A 14,731-nucleotide genomic window follows, 5' to 3' on the forward strand; every position below is an offset into this window, starting at 1 on the left:
TTCTAAGGAAGAAAAAGTATTAAATACTCCTTTTTTAACCCTACCCCGTGACCTTGCCTGATAGCTCCTTTAGTTTCAACCATTTGGTACTTTCATTCTAGCAGAATGAAAACTGGGTATTCCATTGCTGGGTAAGAGTCCTCTGGCCCAATTGTTCCCACATGGGAATCCGTATCATTCCTCCATTCCCCAATGAGACTTGAGTGGCAGGGAGTGGGCCAGCTTGCCTGGAGTGCAGCCTATTCTCTCTTCTCCTCTTCATAGCACTCATGTCTCTCCTTGGCAGCTTCTCTGAGCCCACAAACACTGCCTGGTGAGGAAAAGCATGCCTTGGCCTGCCAGTTTCCCCTTGACTGCACAGTGCAAATGCACTATGGCAGCATGGGCTTGGCTGGCCTGGAGCTCCAGTAGATGAACACCCAGTGCTCCTGCTAGGTGAGGTCAGTGTGACAAACCAGACTCACCTTCTACCCCAAGATGGGTGATCTGGCAGTGGCTGCTCATTTCCATCCTTCCTGGCCAACTCCTACATGCACCAGATTAACTGAACTGGAGTTGCCTGGGGTATAGTCAGGGTTCATTCCTTCTATGACACAGAGCTAGTTTAATATGAAATATTCCTTGATGAGTTTCCTCTTCTGCATTAAAAAGTAAAACTGCACATAGTATTCTTTCTAGTTTTTCGGGGGGGGGGGGGGCAGTGAGATGTAGTTTGAAATGTTGGTGCTTTTAGTATAGTCATCATGAGCTAGAAATTGAAGATATGCAGCTAAAAGTGGTGATTCTGATGAGCAGAACAATTAAATGATACTTGTGAGATTAAGACTGGGCACTCTGATAAGTGAAAAATAAATAATTTAACTGAGATACATAGAAGACTTTTCCTTTTAAAATGAATTTAGAATTAGCCTGCTATTGCCAGTGGATGGGATAGATTTGAAGCCTAATTAGAAAGCAAATCAGTCTGCAGAAACCATCTGAAACTGTCAAAGGACAGAGCAGAAAAAAACTGCCTTTGTAATAAAACAATTTTAATTTTGACAACATACAAATATAAATTTTCAAGGATGAAAGAGTATGAAGTGTTAGGCATTTTCATAAGGAAGCATTACTACAGAGTATCTATCCCTGCTTGCAGGATCACATGACTTACAGTAACTTTTGCCCCCTTAAAGAAAGATGAGGTATATTCATATGCTGCCAAACATGTGACATCTAGATGCATTCCTTTCAACCTCTCAGCTATTAAATTATTAGCAGGTGGGCCATAAAAAGCACAACAAATGTCCAAAATAATAGCACTCAAAAATTGTATATGCATAAATTTGTGCCCCAATGAAGCTGAGGGCGTGAATGTGTAAATTTGCCTTGTTCTGCTTTAATTTCAGCACCATTACTTTTGGGCAGTGTCAACAGCAGTTCCTGTACACACAGAAACACACACACACACACACACACACACACACACACACACACACACACACACACACACACACACACACACACACACAAAATCATCAATTATAGCCACTTATATGACAGTGTATAACTCAGATGTCTGCTTGTTATCATATGAGTAAATAAATATAAAAATAATGGCCAAGAAATGTTATTTCCATTTGCTGCTGTCAGAACCATACTGTGTAACCTTTCCATCCTCACAATCTCTTAGCTCAAGATGTGATGGGGAAGAAAGAGATAACCAGGAACATATGTTTTGGGAGTATAATGAGTTGACAGACTATAAAAATCCCCTACAGAGTACTGTGTCAGAAACACTGGATTTGCAAATGAATGTAAATAAGGAACTGATTTTTCTGAGCTGGGATACTGGATTATACAGGATCTGAATTGCCTTGTTAAGTTTAATTCTGGTGGCTGCAAAAAAGCAATTTACTAGAAAATGGAAATCAAAGTCTAAACCAACCATATTTAAAGTAGTGCATATTGTAACAGAGATAAGGCAACTGGAAATTGGATCTTTAGAAAGGCTATGATCAAATTACATATAAAATGGAAACTGTGGGCACAATATATGCAAAAAATGTTTTAGAGGAGGAATGAGGTTTAAAAGAAGGCAGGAACTGACCAATTTATGTAATGTAGCAGTGATAATACTGTACAAAAGAATATACATACGTGATGTATAATGTTTGTAACTGTGAACAGGTTAATACAGTTTGTTTTATTTTATATAAATGTAAGCTTGCCTATGTCACAAGTGATAACTCAAAGGTGTTAGAAATCAGGAACATGTTTCAAATATGCCTTTATATATTAAACAAGTGTCTAGAATAATATTATTTGCATTAGCAAGTATTTTCTGAAGGATGTGAAGTCTGAAGTTCATATGTCTGCATTATTTAGTGATTGTAGTTCACAACAATTTGCGAGAAGATCACACATTTAAGACAAACAGACCAAAAGTATGATGAAAAATCAGAGACAGCTGAGAACTATACTACACACACACACGGGCTTGTGCACGCACACACATACACTTGGATGGATTTGCTTGCAGTCTAGCACATAGTCAACAGAAAGAATGAACTCATCCTTTGAGAGGCAAAAATAAAAATATGGCATTGACAACACAGAGACAAATGTGACTTGACAATCAATCACAGAGTCCAGATACATTACCTCTTGTAACAGCAAGCAAGCACACAAGAAAAAGTACATCATACAACTATTATCTTGGCTGTGCTCTCAACCTTTTATCACAAGAATCAAGGATAAAGCCAAAAATAATGGCAGTGGGGCTGGGGGGGGGGGGGGGGCAAAGGCACAAAATCTTGGACATATTTGAAATATTTCACTTAATGCTTCCATTATGTTATTTGAAACTCAAATGTCTAGCATTATGTAGTGTTTTCACAACTTAGTAATATGCTAGAAAAAGCACACATTTTATGAGGAGCAGACTAATAATATAAACCAAAATCATGGCCAGCGGAAAAAGTAATCCCAGCACACAGTCAGTGTAGATACACAGATGCTTTACTCCTACAGCTGACCTCACATTGTAGCCTTCTCAAGTGTCTTTCTGGAAGCTCTTGTTCTCGTTTCACTTCTTGTTGTTGATAAGTAATGCTGACGTTCAAGTCACCCTCTATGCCATGCAGTACGTTTTGAAAATTGGCACAGTGGTGCTAAAAATTTAACAGCAACTACCAGTCATCCCATTGACTCTGATGAGCTATAAGAAGCCAATCTGGCATTGGTTTTACAGCTGAGCCAATGAAAAAGCAGAAACTGGAGTGGACTCAGCTCAAAGTGGAAAGGAGGCTCTGGCAATATTTTAGAGGTTAAAATTTCAGTACTCGTCCAAATGTTGAGAGATCCAGTTAGTTGTAGTTTTCCTCTACAGAATCTCTTGCCTCTTCCTGGCATAGTTAACCTTTAGAATACTCTGTCTCCTTTCCTTGCTTGACTCTTTCAGCACACAGACCACTGGAGGAACTAGAGTTTCTGGCACACCTGAAGAACACCCTAACCTTATCTGAGCTGGCTATCTTGAAGCACTATCAAATACCAGCTGTGCAACTAGGGTTACTTATGTATTTAACTAAAGTTAGTTGCCTGAGTAGGAATATGTATAAATCAGTGCAGAATAAGCCATTATAACACATAAGCAGTTAATATAAATTCTGAGCAGGCAACCATGGGTGAAGAACTAGATGGAGGAGAATGCAAAACACCCATTGTTGCTGTAAGGGTATATAGACATGGGCAGCTTGACACCAGCAGGACTGGAAATACATTGTAAATAATCTTTATTATAAGACAATAAAACATTATATACAGCAGTATGTTGATAATAAAACATTCTGTGTAAGCAGCATTAGGCATTATAGTAGATATTACTGGAAGCAGCTCAAAGCAAATTAACTCATTTTTAGGAAGGGAGCAAAGCATGGGAATCTGATAGGTAGGATGAAAGAATTTATCAGGCATCTTGACTTGTGAAATGATCCTCAAGAAGTCAGAGCACATGGATTTACTTGGGGTTTTCTGAACTTGAATAATAGTGCCCTGAAAACCCTTACGTATGCAGCACTGGTTCGCTTAACATACTGGAAAGTTCAAGAAGTGCAGTAACCACTATGGTCATGTTCGTAAATAACTGTATGAGACCATGTATCTGCACCTGTGGTTTGTGCATCTTTGAAAACTTTAAGAACCTGTAAAAACTCATGATTGCATCTGGGATGTTTCTATCTTGAACAGTAATGTTCAAGAACTTATGGTTGCACTCAAGTATTTCTTACCTTGGGCAGAGATGCTCGTGAACCTGAGCTCTGTGTTGTCATGGTAAGCACAGTTGTGATCCCCAGGCCGACACGGGCAGGGGCAGCATCCATGTTGATCCAGAATGATACCCAAGACAAGATAACAATCAGAAGGCTGGGAATATACATCTGAATCAGGTAGTATCCCATTTGGCGCTCTAAATGGAAACGAGCTTCAATGCAGGTGAACTTTCCTGAAAAAAAATACATAATGAGATTATGGCATTGTCGTTGTTTCAGTTAGGTGTTTATAAAAGTTAATACAGTATGATGTTTCTCAGTAGAGGTTCTTCCTCAACTACAATTATTTTACATTAGAAACAATCTGTATCTGTTATAAATCTAAAAAATATATAATATTATGTGCAGTTTTATTAGAGCAACATATTCATAATGAAAGGAAGTATATGGGCATGATTTTGGAACTTATGTCCCTATATTTGTGATGTAGGATTTTATGTCACGGTGCTCTCACTTAAAACTTAGAACATATACCACAGAAAAAAACAAGTTATAGAAATTCTGTTATCCAACATTAATTCACAGTTATATTAAAATCTATTTATAATGGCACTCCAGATAGCATTAAAGAATGAAAGTCAAAATAATGTGCCGATACAGTAGGTAATGTTATCCCCCAAATATCGCTCATTTTCATTTGAGGCTATGTTTCTGCATGCATGATGAAGTATAAGTGAGAAAAAATATTCCATTAAATCTGGCAAGCATTTGAATATCCCTAGAGAATAAAAGGAACTAACTTAGGATTACTTATGCAATGAAAAATATATTGAGAGAGAAAACAGAGTTTAACAGTTAAATGTTAAGCGTTTGGCTTAGAAGAAAAACAAGCATGTTATTAGGATTACTATGTCTGCCTTCTTAAGAGATCTTCTTCAAGAACTGAACACTTCTTTGACCTGTGGCAGTTACTGTCTACTACTATGAGATGTGCCAGCATTAAGTATATTAATACAGACTACCTTACACATTCATGAAATGACTCACTTATTGACAGATGGATATGTATACATATTGTTTATTAAAGTGTTTTGTATTAATTTACAGTAAAACCAACATTTTTATCTATTTATTATGTGGACAAATCTACTAGCTCAAATGTTTCATTTCACAGCTGACTCAGAAGAAGTGTCTAGTTAAATTACTTTCATAAGGACGTACAATGTGCAAAAGGAGGCTGAGGGAACAATGGATGCCACAATAAATCTGATTAACAACTATAGCGTTAATCCACTGAACACATTTACACACACTCATATATAAAAATATATATGTGTGTGTGTCTGTGTGTATAATCCGTACCTATAGCTATAAATATATAAATATATATATATATATATATATATATATATATATATATATATATATACAGCGGTAGCATTGTAGCCTCACAGCAAGGGGTTCTCCAGTTCGATTCTCGGCTGGGGTGCCTTCTGTGAGGAGTCTGCATGTCCTCCCTGCTTCTGTGTGGGTTTTCTCTGGGTGCTCCGGTTTCCCCCCATGTTACAAAGACATGCATCTGGAGCCTTTCTCCCTGAGCCTCTGCTGAATATTGACTTTGTTCCAACTTGGACTTTCCTGGTTAATAAATTAAAAAAAAAAAAAATATATATATATATATATATATATATATATATATATATATATATATAGTTCATCAGGAGAACCAACTGAGAATAATTCATTTTCAGTGGTGGACTGGGAGAAGAACTGTAAATAATACCAACAGTTTTATACGAGATGCATGAATAATATAATACTATAGTCAGGAGATGGTAATATCATGCAGCACGGGAAAAACAACATTTTATAATATATATATATATATATATATATATATATATATATATATATATATATATATATATATATATATATGTTATTTTTGCAGTTAAATATTTCTGCTGTAGATATAGCATGTTGATTCTTTACTAATACTGTAACTAACTGGATACAGATATACAGAAGATGTAATTTGCTGGAATGTTTTTTTGTGGCGTTGATACTCAGTGGTGCTCTTGTACCTACCAGGTCAGACAGCAGTGAGCAGGGATCATAAAACAGCAGTACGCCTTACAGATTGCCTTGTAATCATCTCTAGAGAATGCCACTTAACACAGAAACTCTGCTTTCAAGAAAGCAGCAGAGGGCGATGTTGATCTAGTTTAATCACTTCCTCCTTGAAATATCGCACAGAAGGAGCACGTTTGGCAGTGCTGTAATAAAAAGAAGGTGAAAGCTGATGATTTAGTTGTTTATACCGAAGAAAGGCAATAGGAGCCTGAGTTCACTTGCCTTGACTAGGGGAAGAAATGGCACAGTTCTTTTTGAAGAAACACACAGTAATTTACAAAACGTTTGCCCTGTATCTTGCTTGGTTATTTGTAGCATTATTGTTAGCACTGACACTACCTTCACTATAATTTCTTAAACACAGGCTAGAATTACAAGGCCACAGATGCAGACCTCTATTTGTACACACTCCAATGCGTCTGAACTAGACTTCTGGAGGGCATCTCATAAGACGAAATTGTGTATCTCATTTCTGCTGTTATCTCAGATGTGGTGCAGCGTATTTCTATCCCACAATTCCTTGTCTGCACACTGTCCTTGCTGCTGCCATAATTAATTACTCCCTTCTCTTGCATGCTTCTGTGCTGAAGAAAAGCACCAGCATATTTGTGCTACTTTATTACCACCTGCATTTCAGTGTCATTTGCTGCAGAGTGTTTCATATTCCTATTTCACATTGCATTCATATTACTTTTGACTCTTCCAATATTCTAACTAGTGGATTTTCTTTTATTTTTGATTTTTCCCTTTGTGTAATCAGCTAAAGCCCATTGGAAATACACAGCTATTTTCAAGGTGAGAGGGGAGCATTGGATGGATAAATGATTTGCTCATATTCACACAGGGTACAACTGGCGCTTTAAGGAATCAAATCCAGGTTTACACAATATAACTTCTTTTCCATTCTTTTCCTTAATCACCGAGCTTTACTTCTTACAGATCTTTTTGATGTATTTCATATAGATCTTTTTACGTATCTCTTAGTTGCTACAAATCTTACAGTGTGCTCTGAAATTTCCATAGACGTTTACCTTTTTTCTACAGATTTTTCTGGTGTTCTGAGGGAGACTAGGGTATTTTCTGATCTACTTAAGAACATGAAATAAAATAATGGAATCATTATATTCTGTCCATAGTCTTAATATGTATTGTTTTTTTTTTAAATAAGAGTGGCACAACTTCTAAATTGTGTGATTCATTTCTGAAGTTTAAACACTGAATGGATGCACACACTGAGAATATCTCATAGATGAACTTGGCTTTTTGACGCCATGTAATACAACTACTCAGGGCAGGTTCAGACAATTTAAATTCACTTTATTGAAGGAAAAAATCAGTAAGAGTTGTCACATAATCTCCTCAGAAAACAACACTAATTAACAGCTAACAGTATACTTTTTCTGCAGTATAACACATGTGTGTGTGTGTGTGTGTGTGTGTGTGTGTGTGTGCGTGTGTGCGTGCATGTGTGTATATGTGTATGTATAAAGCAGGGTTTACAAATGGTTAGTGTACTATACTCATGAGGGTGAAATCTAAGTGACCAAAAAGCCACACTGCCCACACATGCACATGTTATATTGTTATTGTACAACATTATTTTAGAGGAGGGGGCTTTATTTAGTTCATAGGTTCATAGGTAGGTACTAGGCTATTGGCCCTAGGGCCTATATAAGCCTAGCCAAATGGTACCCTGGCTTTTGCCACCCAAGAAAATTATTTTCATGTGCCCCTGTGAAGAAGAGCCACAGAAGTGATCCCCAGGGTGAATTTCCTATCTCCCATTCAATTATCAAGAATCAGTGGCAATTTTGTTTTCGTAACTAGCTTTGGAGGATTTTATGAGGGATCTCAGCTTCTTACTGAGGCTGACCACGGAGTTCTTCCAATCATGGGATTTTACTTTTTTTTGCAACAGTTTCTTTCTGCTGTTGTAGAGTTTGTTTAAGGCAGGGGACCACCAGATTGGCATCCTTTTTTTGGAGGATAGCATCTTTGTTCTGTTAGGGATTGCACGATCCATGCACTTGTGTAAGTGCTTATAAAGTGCATTTGTTTAGGATTCAGAAGTCATACCTCTATTGTCCATCAGCATGGGTGTCGTGAAGTTTGCCACTTCTGTCTTAAGAAGCATGAAGTTGGCTTTGGAGAAATGTTTTACGGTAGTTTACCTAATGGGGGGTGGGGGTGGGATGTGGATGTCTAGGGTGATTAGCTTGTGGTCGGATCTGACCATCGAGGAACTGACCTCTGGTGTTCCATATCCTATTGATAACTGCAAAGTTCAGAGGCACCTTAGTGCCTTCATAGTACATTGGTATTAGCGTAGTTGCTGCCATTCTGTTTTTTGGAAGGAAAACATGATTACATGTGGTGTGTGTATGCATTTGGCAATTTATATGGGGATGCTAATACTCTACTAAGGTAGTGTAAGGCCATTATTTTTTTTAGTTGATATAAATTTGGCATTGGGATATTGTGTACTGGGGGAGTGAAACTGAGTTTTTATAGTATGGTAGCTGAGTTTATTTTCCTTGTTTAATGTTAGGAAAAACATGGCAACTGTAATGTATACTTTTTTGTAGAATGAGCATGATTGCTAACTTCCTTTTCTAGTTTTTAGCTGGACTTGTTCTGATGGCTAATGCTTGGTTTACAATGAGCACATACTGATGAATAACCAGTTGGTTTTCATGGTTTGGAATGATAAATTAACTTACTTTGTGTAAGTACTTTTAAACTTGCATGTATCACACGTTACTGACTCAACAAGCAGCAAACTTGTCTTTGATTTCAGAAGATCAATAGGTTCTAAGTTCTGTTCTCACACCAGCAACGTGGATTCATTTTCTAATATTGATGTTGTAGCATAGGTCAAAGGTGTGCTGCACTACTTGGGTGCAAGCTGTTGGATGTGACATTAAATTGGGATCTCATCTGCTTAAGCTGATGTTAGCTCTTTCAGGTATAAAAGCAAATAATCCCAAAGCAATTTTCAAAAAAAGAAAAAAAAACACAGTATCAAATTTCCCTTGGTCATTATGAATGTCACTCCAGATCTTCCCTGAAAATAGGCTATGTAAAGTGGGACTTACCCAATCAACAAAAAGTAAATGCACAACAAATAAGTAACTAAGTGATGAGTAAATAAATAAATAAATAGACAGACCTTAAGATTTGTCTAGACAACGGAGGTTGCAACAGGTACTAGTTGCATAATTTGCTTTGCAGTATTCACAAACTTTACTTCATGGATTTTCCTTCCTGATTTTCAGCTAGTCGGTGGCTGTCTTGTTCTCATGCTCCTGTCCTGACAAGAACCTTCATTGTTTCCCCATGGGAAAGAAGACTCCCAGAGCTGTTGTGAATCTTCCTGATGGCAGCAAATACAGATGGATGCTTGGCCATTAGATCTTCATTTAGGAAAATCCTGGTCATGTGTTAAGGCAACCTGTTTACCTTTCAGTGCACTTCTTTAACTTTCAGCAACATAGTGATTCAAGAACTTTTACAGTATATGTTGAACCAGCTGTGGGGTACTGGGCAACTGAGGTCACACTATGGAACAAGTGCTTTACCTTTTGCTGCTGAATAGCTATCTGTGTATACAGCCATCTATATATTTACATTTATTTATTGATTTTGATAATTGGGAAAGTCCGACTGAGCACAGAGCCCATTTTCAGTGCAGACTCAGGGAGAAAAGCTCCACAAGAATTTACATATTAAATTCAAGATGAGTTACATCACATTACAAATCTGTTGTGATATAACAGAGTAGAAGACAATATGTATTTTGATACAATAGTATATACATTAAGATACAAGAGACAAAAAATATGCAGAATAGACTGGTTGCACAGTAAAGGAGGATTGTTCAGATATAACATTAAATTACAATAATTTGCATATTATATACAGTAGTTTGAAACTGACATGATAGTGAGAGAAAGTTCTACAGGAGAAGGTAGCACTGAGACAGAGTTGGAGATAGAGCAATTTATACCAGGGGCAATACCAGATAGGGGCAGTAGTAGTGTGTTTTAGTAATGTTTTGACAAGAGATCTAGATTGATTTTGCTTTAGGCGGAATGGGATGGCATTCTAGTTATTTGATACATAGCTGGAATATAGTAATTTTCCTGCTGAATTGTTTGTTTTGGTTGTGTACAACTGGAGTTTGCATGTAAAGCATAGAGCTCATGGTGGAGTGTAAAGGTGAATGATGTTTGATAGAGGTGGGCTGCAGTTGGGGTCAAAGATGAGACTATGAGTGACTGAGTGATAAGATGTTGAGAGTAATTTAATTTTAGTGGTAGTTCTAGCCATTCCAATTTTCTTAGGGTGATGCAGTGGTGGGTCCTACAGGGGAGATTTGTAGTAAACTTAGCAATTTATGCAAGTTATGCTCTTATGAATGTTTCTTGGTTGCTCTGGTTGCTGCATATCTAACCCTCAGAAAAAATAAACAAACAACAGGAAAAAAAACTTAGAAATTGAAGTTACAACAACCTGAATATATTACCTTGACTACAACTACAAACACTATAAAGGAAAATATAATACATTTAAAACCAATTTGATGAAACTGATCTTTTAGAAGCAGCTGAATTTCCTTTACCTGCATATTTCTGATAGAAAATTTGAAAAAGCAAAGCAGTAACCTTATCCCTTACCTGCATTCTGTAAGCATCTTTAGTCGGTAATAGCTCTTTCCTAATGTAATAAGGTAAACAAAAAAGACCTACAGAAGCAAAACAATCTGGGTAACATAATTACATTGATAAAAGATGCAGAAGTTCTCCAAGATGGGACAGAAGAAACAGACACTTGGTAAACTTTGTACAGTAGCAATGACCTTACCTTCCATGTTATTAAATGTAACATCAAGAGATTTAACATAAAATTCGACAACAGAATCATCAAAGATGAAAGGAAATTATAAGCAATAATTTAATCTTTGACCAGTGTGTAACTACCAAAGTCATAAAAGTGTATTCTGTAGCCTAACTCTAAAGGCATGTCTAATCCCTCCAGGATTGGCACGATGGCAGTGCATTGTGTGGCAGCGGCCTCTCCACCTCCTGTTGCGCACTTTTTTGTTTTGTTGTGTATCTCTGTGGATTGTTGATCGAGTGGTCCATTTGGCCTGTCAAGTGTGCAGTTGATTGTAGCAGTGATGTCTAATTTGTTCTCATTGGAATTTTTGCTTGTTTTATGATAACGTTGGAAGTTTGGGCCTGCAGTGGTGAGCTGAGCTGGATGCAGAGTGCTGGAAGTGGAAACCAGGTGATTTAAAAGGAATGGATTTATCTTTGTTGGGATTATGGCAACTGTGGTAATTGAACTGGAATTTGGGATGCAGCGGATGCTGTCAGAAATGGAACTAAAGATGGTGATGGTATGGATGGTGCAGTTGAGAAAAATTTACCCAAATGTTTGTGGCCATTCGGGCCTGCAGGCAGCGGTAGTTGAGAGGATCTGTGGTGTTGGAGGATGGTCAGAAAAAAGACTGGGACTTGGTTGTTGCTGGTGATGGAATGGGCATTTGGGCCTGCAGGTAGTGGCAGTTGTGAGGGTCTGTGGTGTCAGACGATGGTCAGAAGAAAGACTGGGACTTGTATGTTGCTGGTGATGGAGTGAGAGATGGCGGCGGTGTAGAAAAGTGATTGATTCATACTTGGTTTTTGAAGCTTCTGTGCCTGCGGATGTCTCATTCACTGTTGTTAAATATATGTCTATTGTTGTTTCTGTTCTGTGTTGATGTGTTCTGTTTTGTGCATGAGCTTGGAGAAACTGAATTTTATTCAGCTGTATACTTATGTATGGTTGAATGACAACAGCGTTACTTTGATTTATTTTTTTTTATTTTGACATCACTGTATCACTTGGTACCTCAGTGATTTGACCCATTACTTTATACAATACTGAGTTCTGCAGCCCTCAAACAAGCCACTTGAGAGAACTTGAAAATGGACACAATTATTCCTTAACTAGGAAAAATTATAAGGTTAGAAAACTGAACTATTCGGAAACGCTTAAGGCACTATCTTTAAACTCAGTTCCTTAAAGGTTACTAAAAGGTACCATCAGTCTGGTCTCTAGTATAATATCTGATATGGTTCTGACTGAAAGTATGTGCTTAGAATACATGGGGGGAGTCAGAAGAAAAATATGGGACTTAATACTGAAAATATCAATGATACAAAGCGATACATTTGTTTTAGTGTTTTCAAATCTATATTTTTATTGGAGGTAATAGGGATAATGCTTTAGAACTCAAAGAAATAAAGTGGAAAATTAAATTACAAGGAAATATACTTCCATGTTTAAATAGACGAGTGAATTTTAAATTTTAAAACAGTATTAAAGAAAAAAATGTCAGAATATAATACATTTTAAGCAAATTTGTACATTATTACACATGCAATACACTTTATTCAGTATGTTTTATTTTGGAGACATTTTTATTAAATTGGATCCTAGGATCATAGGAGGCTACTAGGCTATTGGCCCTGAGGCCCTTATAAGCCTAGCCAAGAGTTTAGCCCATGTTTAGACAAGTCAGCAATCAATACCCCTGTCCAGCAGGGATACAGGTGGAATCCCAGGGGTATATTTTCTCTTTCCCATCCAGTTGTCCAGGTTGCACTTAAAAAGGGGTAAAGAGGTACTCCGCTTGACATGGAGAGGGAGTCTACTCCATAGATGGGGGAGTGTCTGGGACACAACTCTGTCCTGCCAACAAGTCCTGTTGATGTCACAGGCCAGGTTGAGGCCGCGCATGTGAGTTACTTGAGTAAAGCTTAACTTGTGGATATGCAGCAGTCCCAGCAAGGTGGGGTCTGTGATCTCCTTGTATGCTAGGCAGATGTCACCTCTGAGAAGTCTGTATGAAACTGAGTAGAAGGATAGGGATTTTAGCCTATCTGTGTATGGTAGATGTTTGAGGCCCTGGACTCTCCTGGTGAGGAACCTCTGCGGTCTCTCCAGCTGCTGCATGTGCTTTGCGAGGTACATACTGAAGGGGGCGTTGTACTCAATAATGGGCCTTATAAGGGAAGAATACAGGGATGTTATGACCTCCTTGTCCCTGGATGAGATACCCTTACTTATGAGGTGGGTCATGTAGAAGGCTTTCTGTACAATGGAAGCAACATGGTGGTCAAAATTCAGGTTGTTATCAACCTGGGTTCCCAAATCCCTCACGACTGATTGTGTGCTTAGGACATTGTTGTTAATGTGATCATTTGTGGGGACATCACTCTCCCCAAAGGGGATGATGATGCATTTTTTGATATTCAGCTTGAGGTCATGGTTCTGGCACCAGTCATTTGTCTGAGTGAGACCCTCTTGGAAGATGTCCATATCACTAGGGGAATTGATGGCAGCACCCAGCTTGCAGTCATCTGCAAACTCAGTCAGCCATAGCCCACTGGTTTTGGCCTGCACCTCAGAAAACTATATCCCAAATAACAGACCTCCAAGACCGAACTCTGGGATATGCCATTTGTAACGGGTCTACTGTTTGATGTGGCTTCCCCTATTTTGACTAGATGGGTTCTATCAGTGAGTCAGTTTGCTACCCATCTGGTAACATACAAAGTGATGCCTAGTTGAGAAAGTTTATCTATTATGCCTGAGTAGGGAATAGTGTCAAAGGCTTTGGCCAGGTCATGGTAGGTGGTGTGCACTGTCTTCCCCTCGTCCATGGCTTTTGTGACTGTCTCAAAATAGTCAACCAAATTTAGCAGACATGACCTCCCCTTGATGAAGCCAAACTGTGTGGGATCGAGTGTTTGGAGGTTGTCAATATTATTTTAAATGAAATAATGTGATCAGTGGTTATAGTTATTTAAAGAAGTTAAGTCTTGTGAACAGTCTGATGATGTCTTCCATGAAGGATGAATGTGCTCATTGTTTTTGTGAAATGGCATGTAAAGTGACTAAATTATCATAAATGTGTGCTCCAGTTCTTTATTTTCCTCTATAATTCATCAAGTTGTTTTTTTTGTTTTTGTCTTATTTTACCTGCATATCAGACATATTGGCATTTTTGTGGTGATATTAGGGCTGCTTGGGTTCAGTTCCCAGTCATATACAAGTAAAGAAATAGCCACTTATATGAAACTCTTTAATAAACTATTCATCCATCACTATACCTGTGTACAGTTTCAAGGCAATGAAAGACTTTCTAATTGATACATTGTATCACTAATTATTAACTTTTCTTTCCTTGTCTCTGTAGTTGGCTTTATTGTATAACATTGGAAAGAATCAGAAAACATGACTTTACAAACGCCCAACAAGGGTTCTGATTGGGGATGCCTATATGAGTGCAGATT

At 37.8% G+C, this 14,731-nt stretch overlaps 1 protein-coding gene across 1 annotated transcript in view; it reads right to left on the bottom strand.

Annotated features, from left to right (window-relative positions):
- The window catches only part of GLRA1 (glycine receptor alpha 1), a 1,257,010-nt gene that overhangs the window by 266,393 nt on the left and 975,886 nt on the right, over window positions 1-14,731 (bottom strand). Inside the window, exon 5 of the mRNA XM_044069419.1 lies at window positions 4,272-4,486. Coding sequence (XP_043925354.1) covers window positions 4,272-4,486 — 215 coding nt within the window. The remainder of the gene's footprint in view (window positions 1-4,271; window positions 4,487-14,731) is intronic.

The sequence above is a fragment of the Protopterus annectens genome, chromosome 4.part0 (genome assembly GCF_019279795.1).
Source record: "Protopterus annectens isolate FY-2018-M chromosome 4.part0, PAN1.0, whole genome shotgun sequence".
NCBI lineage: Eukaryota > Metazoa > Chordata > Ceratodontiformes > Protopteridae > Protopterus > Protopterus annectens.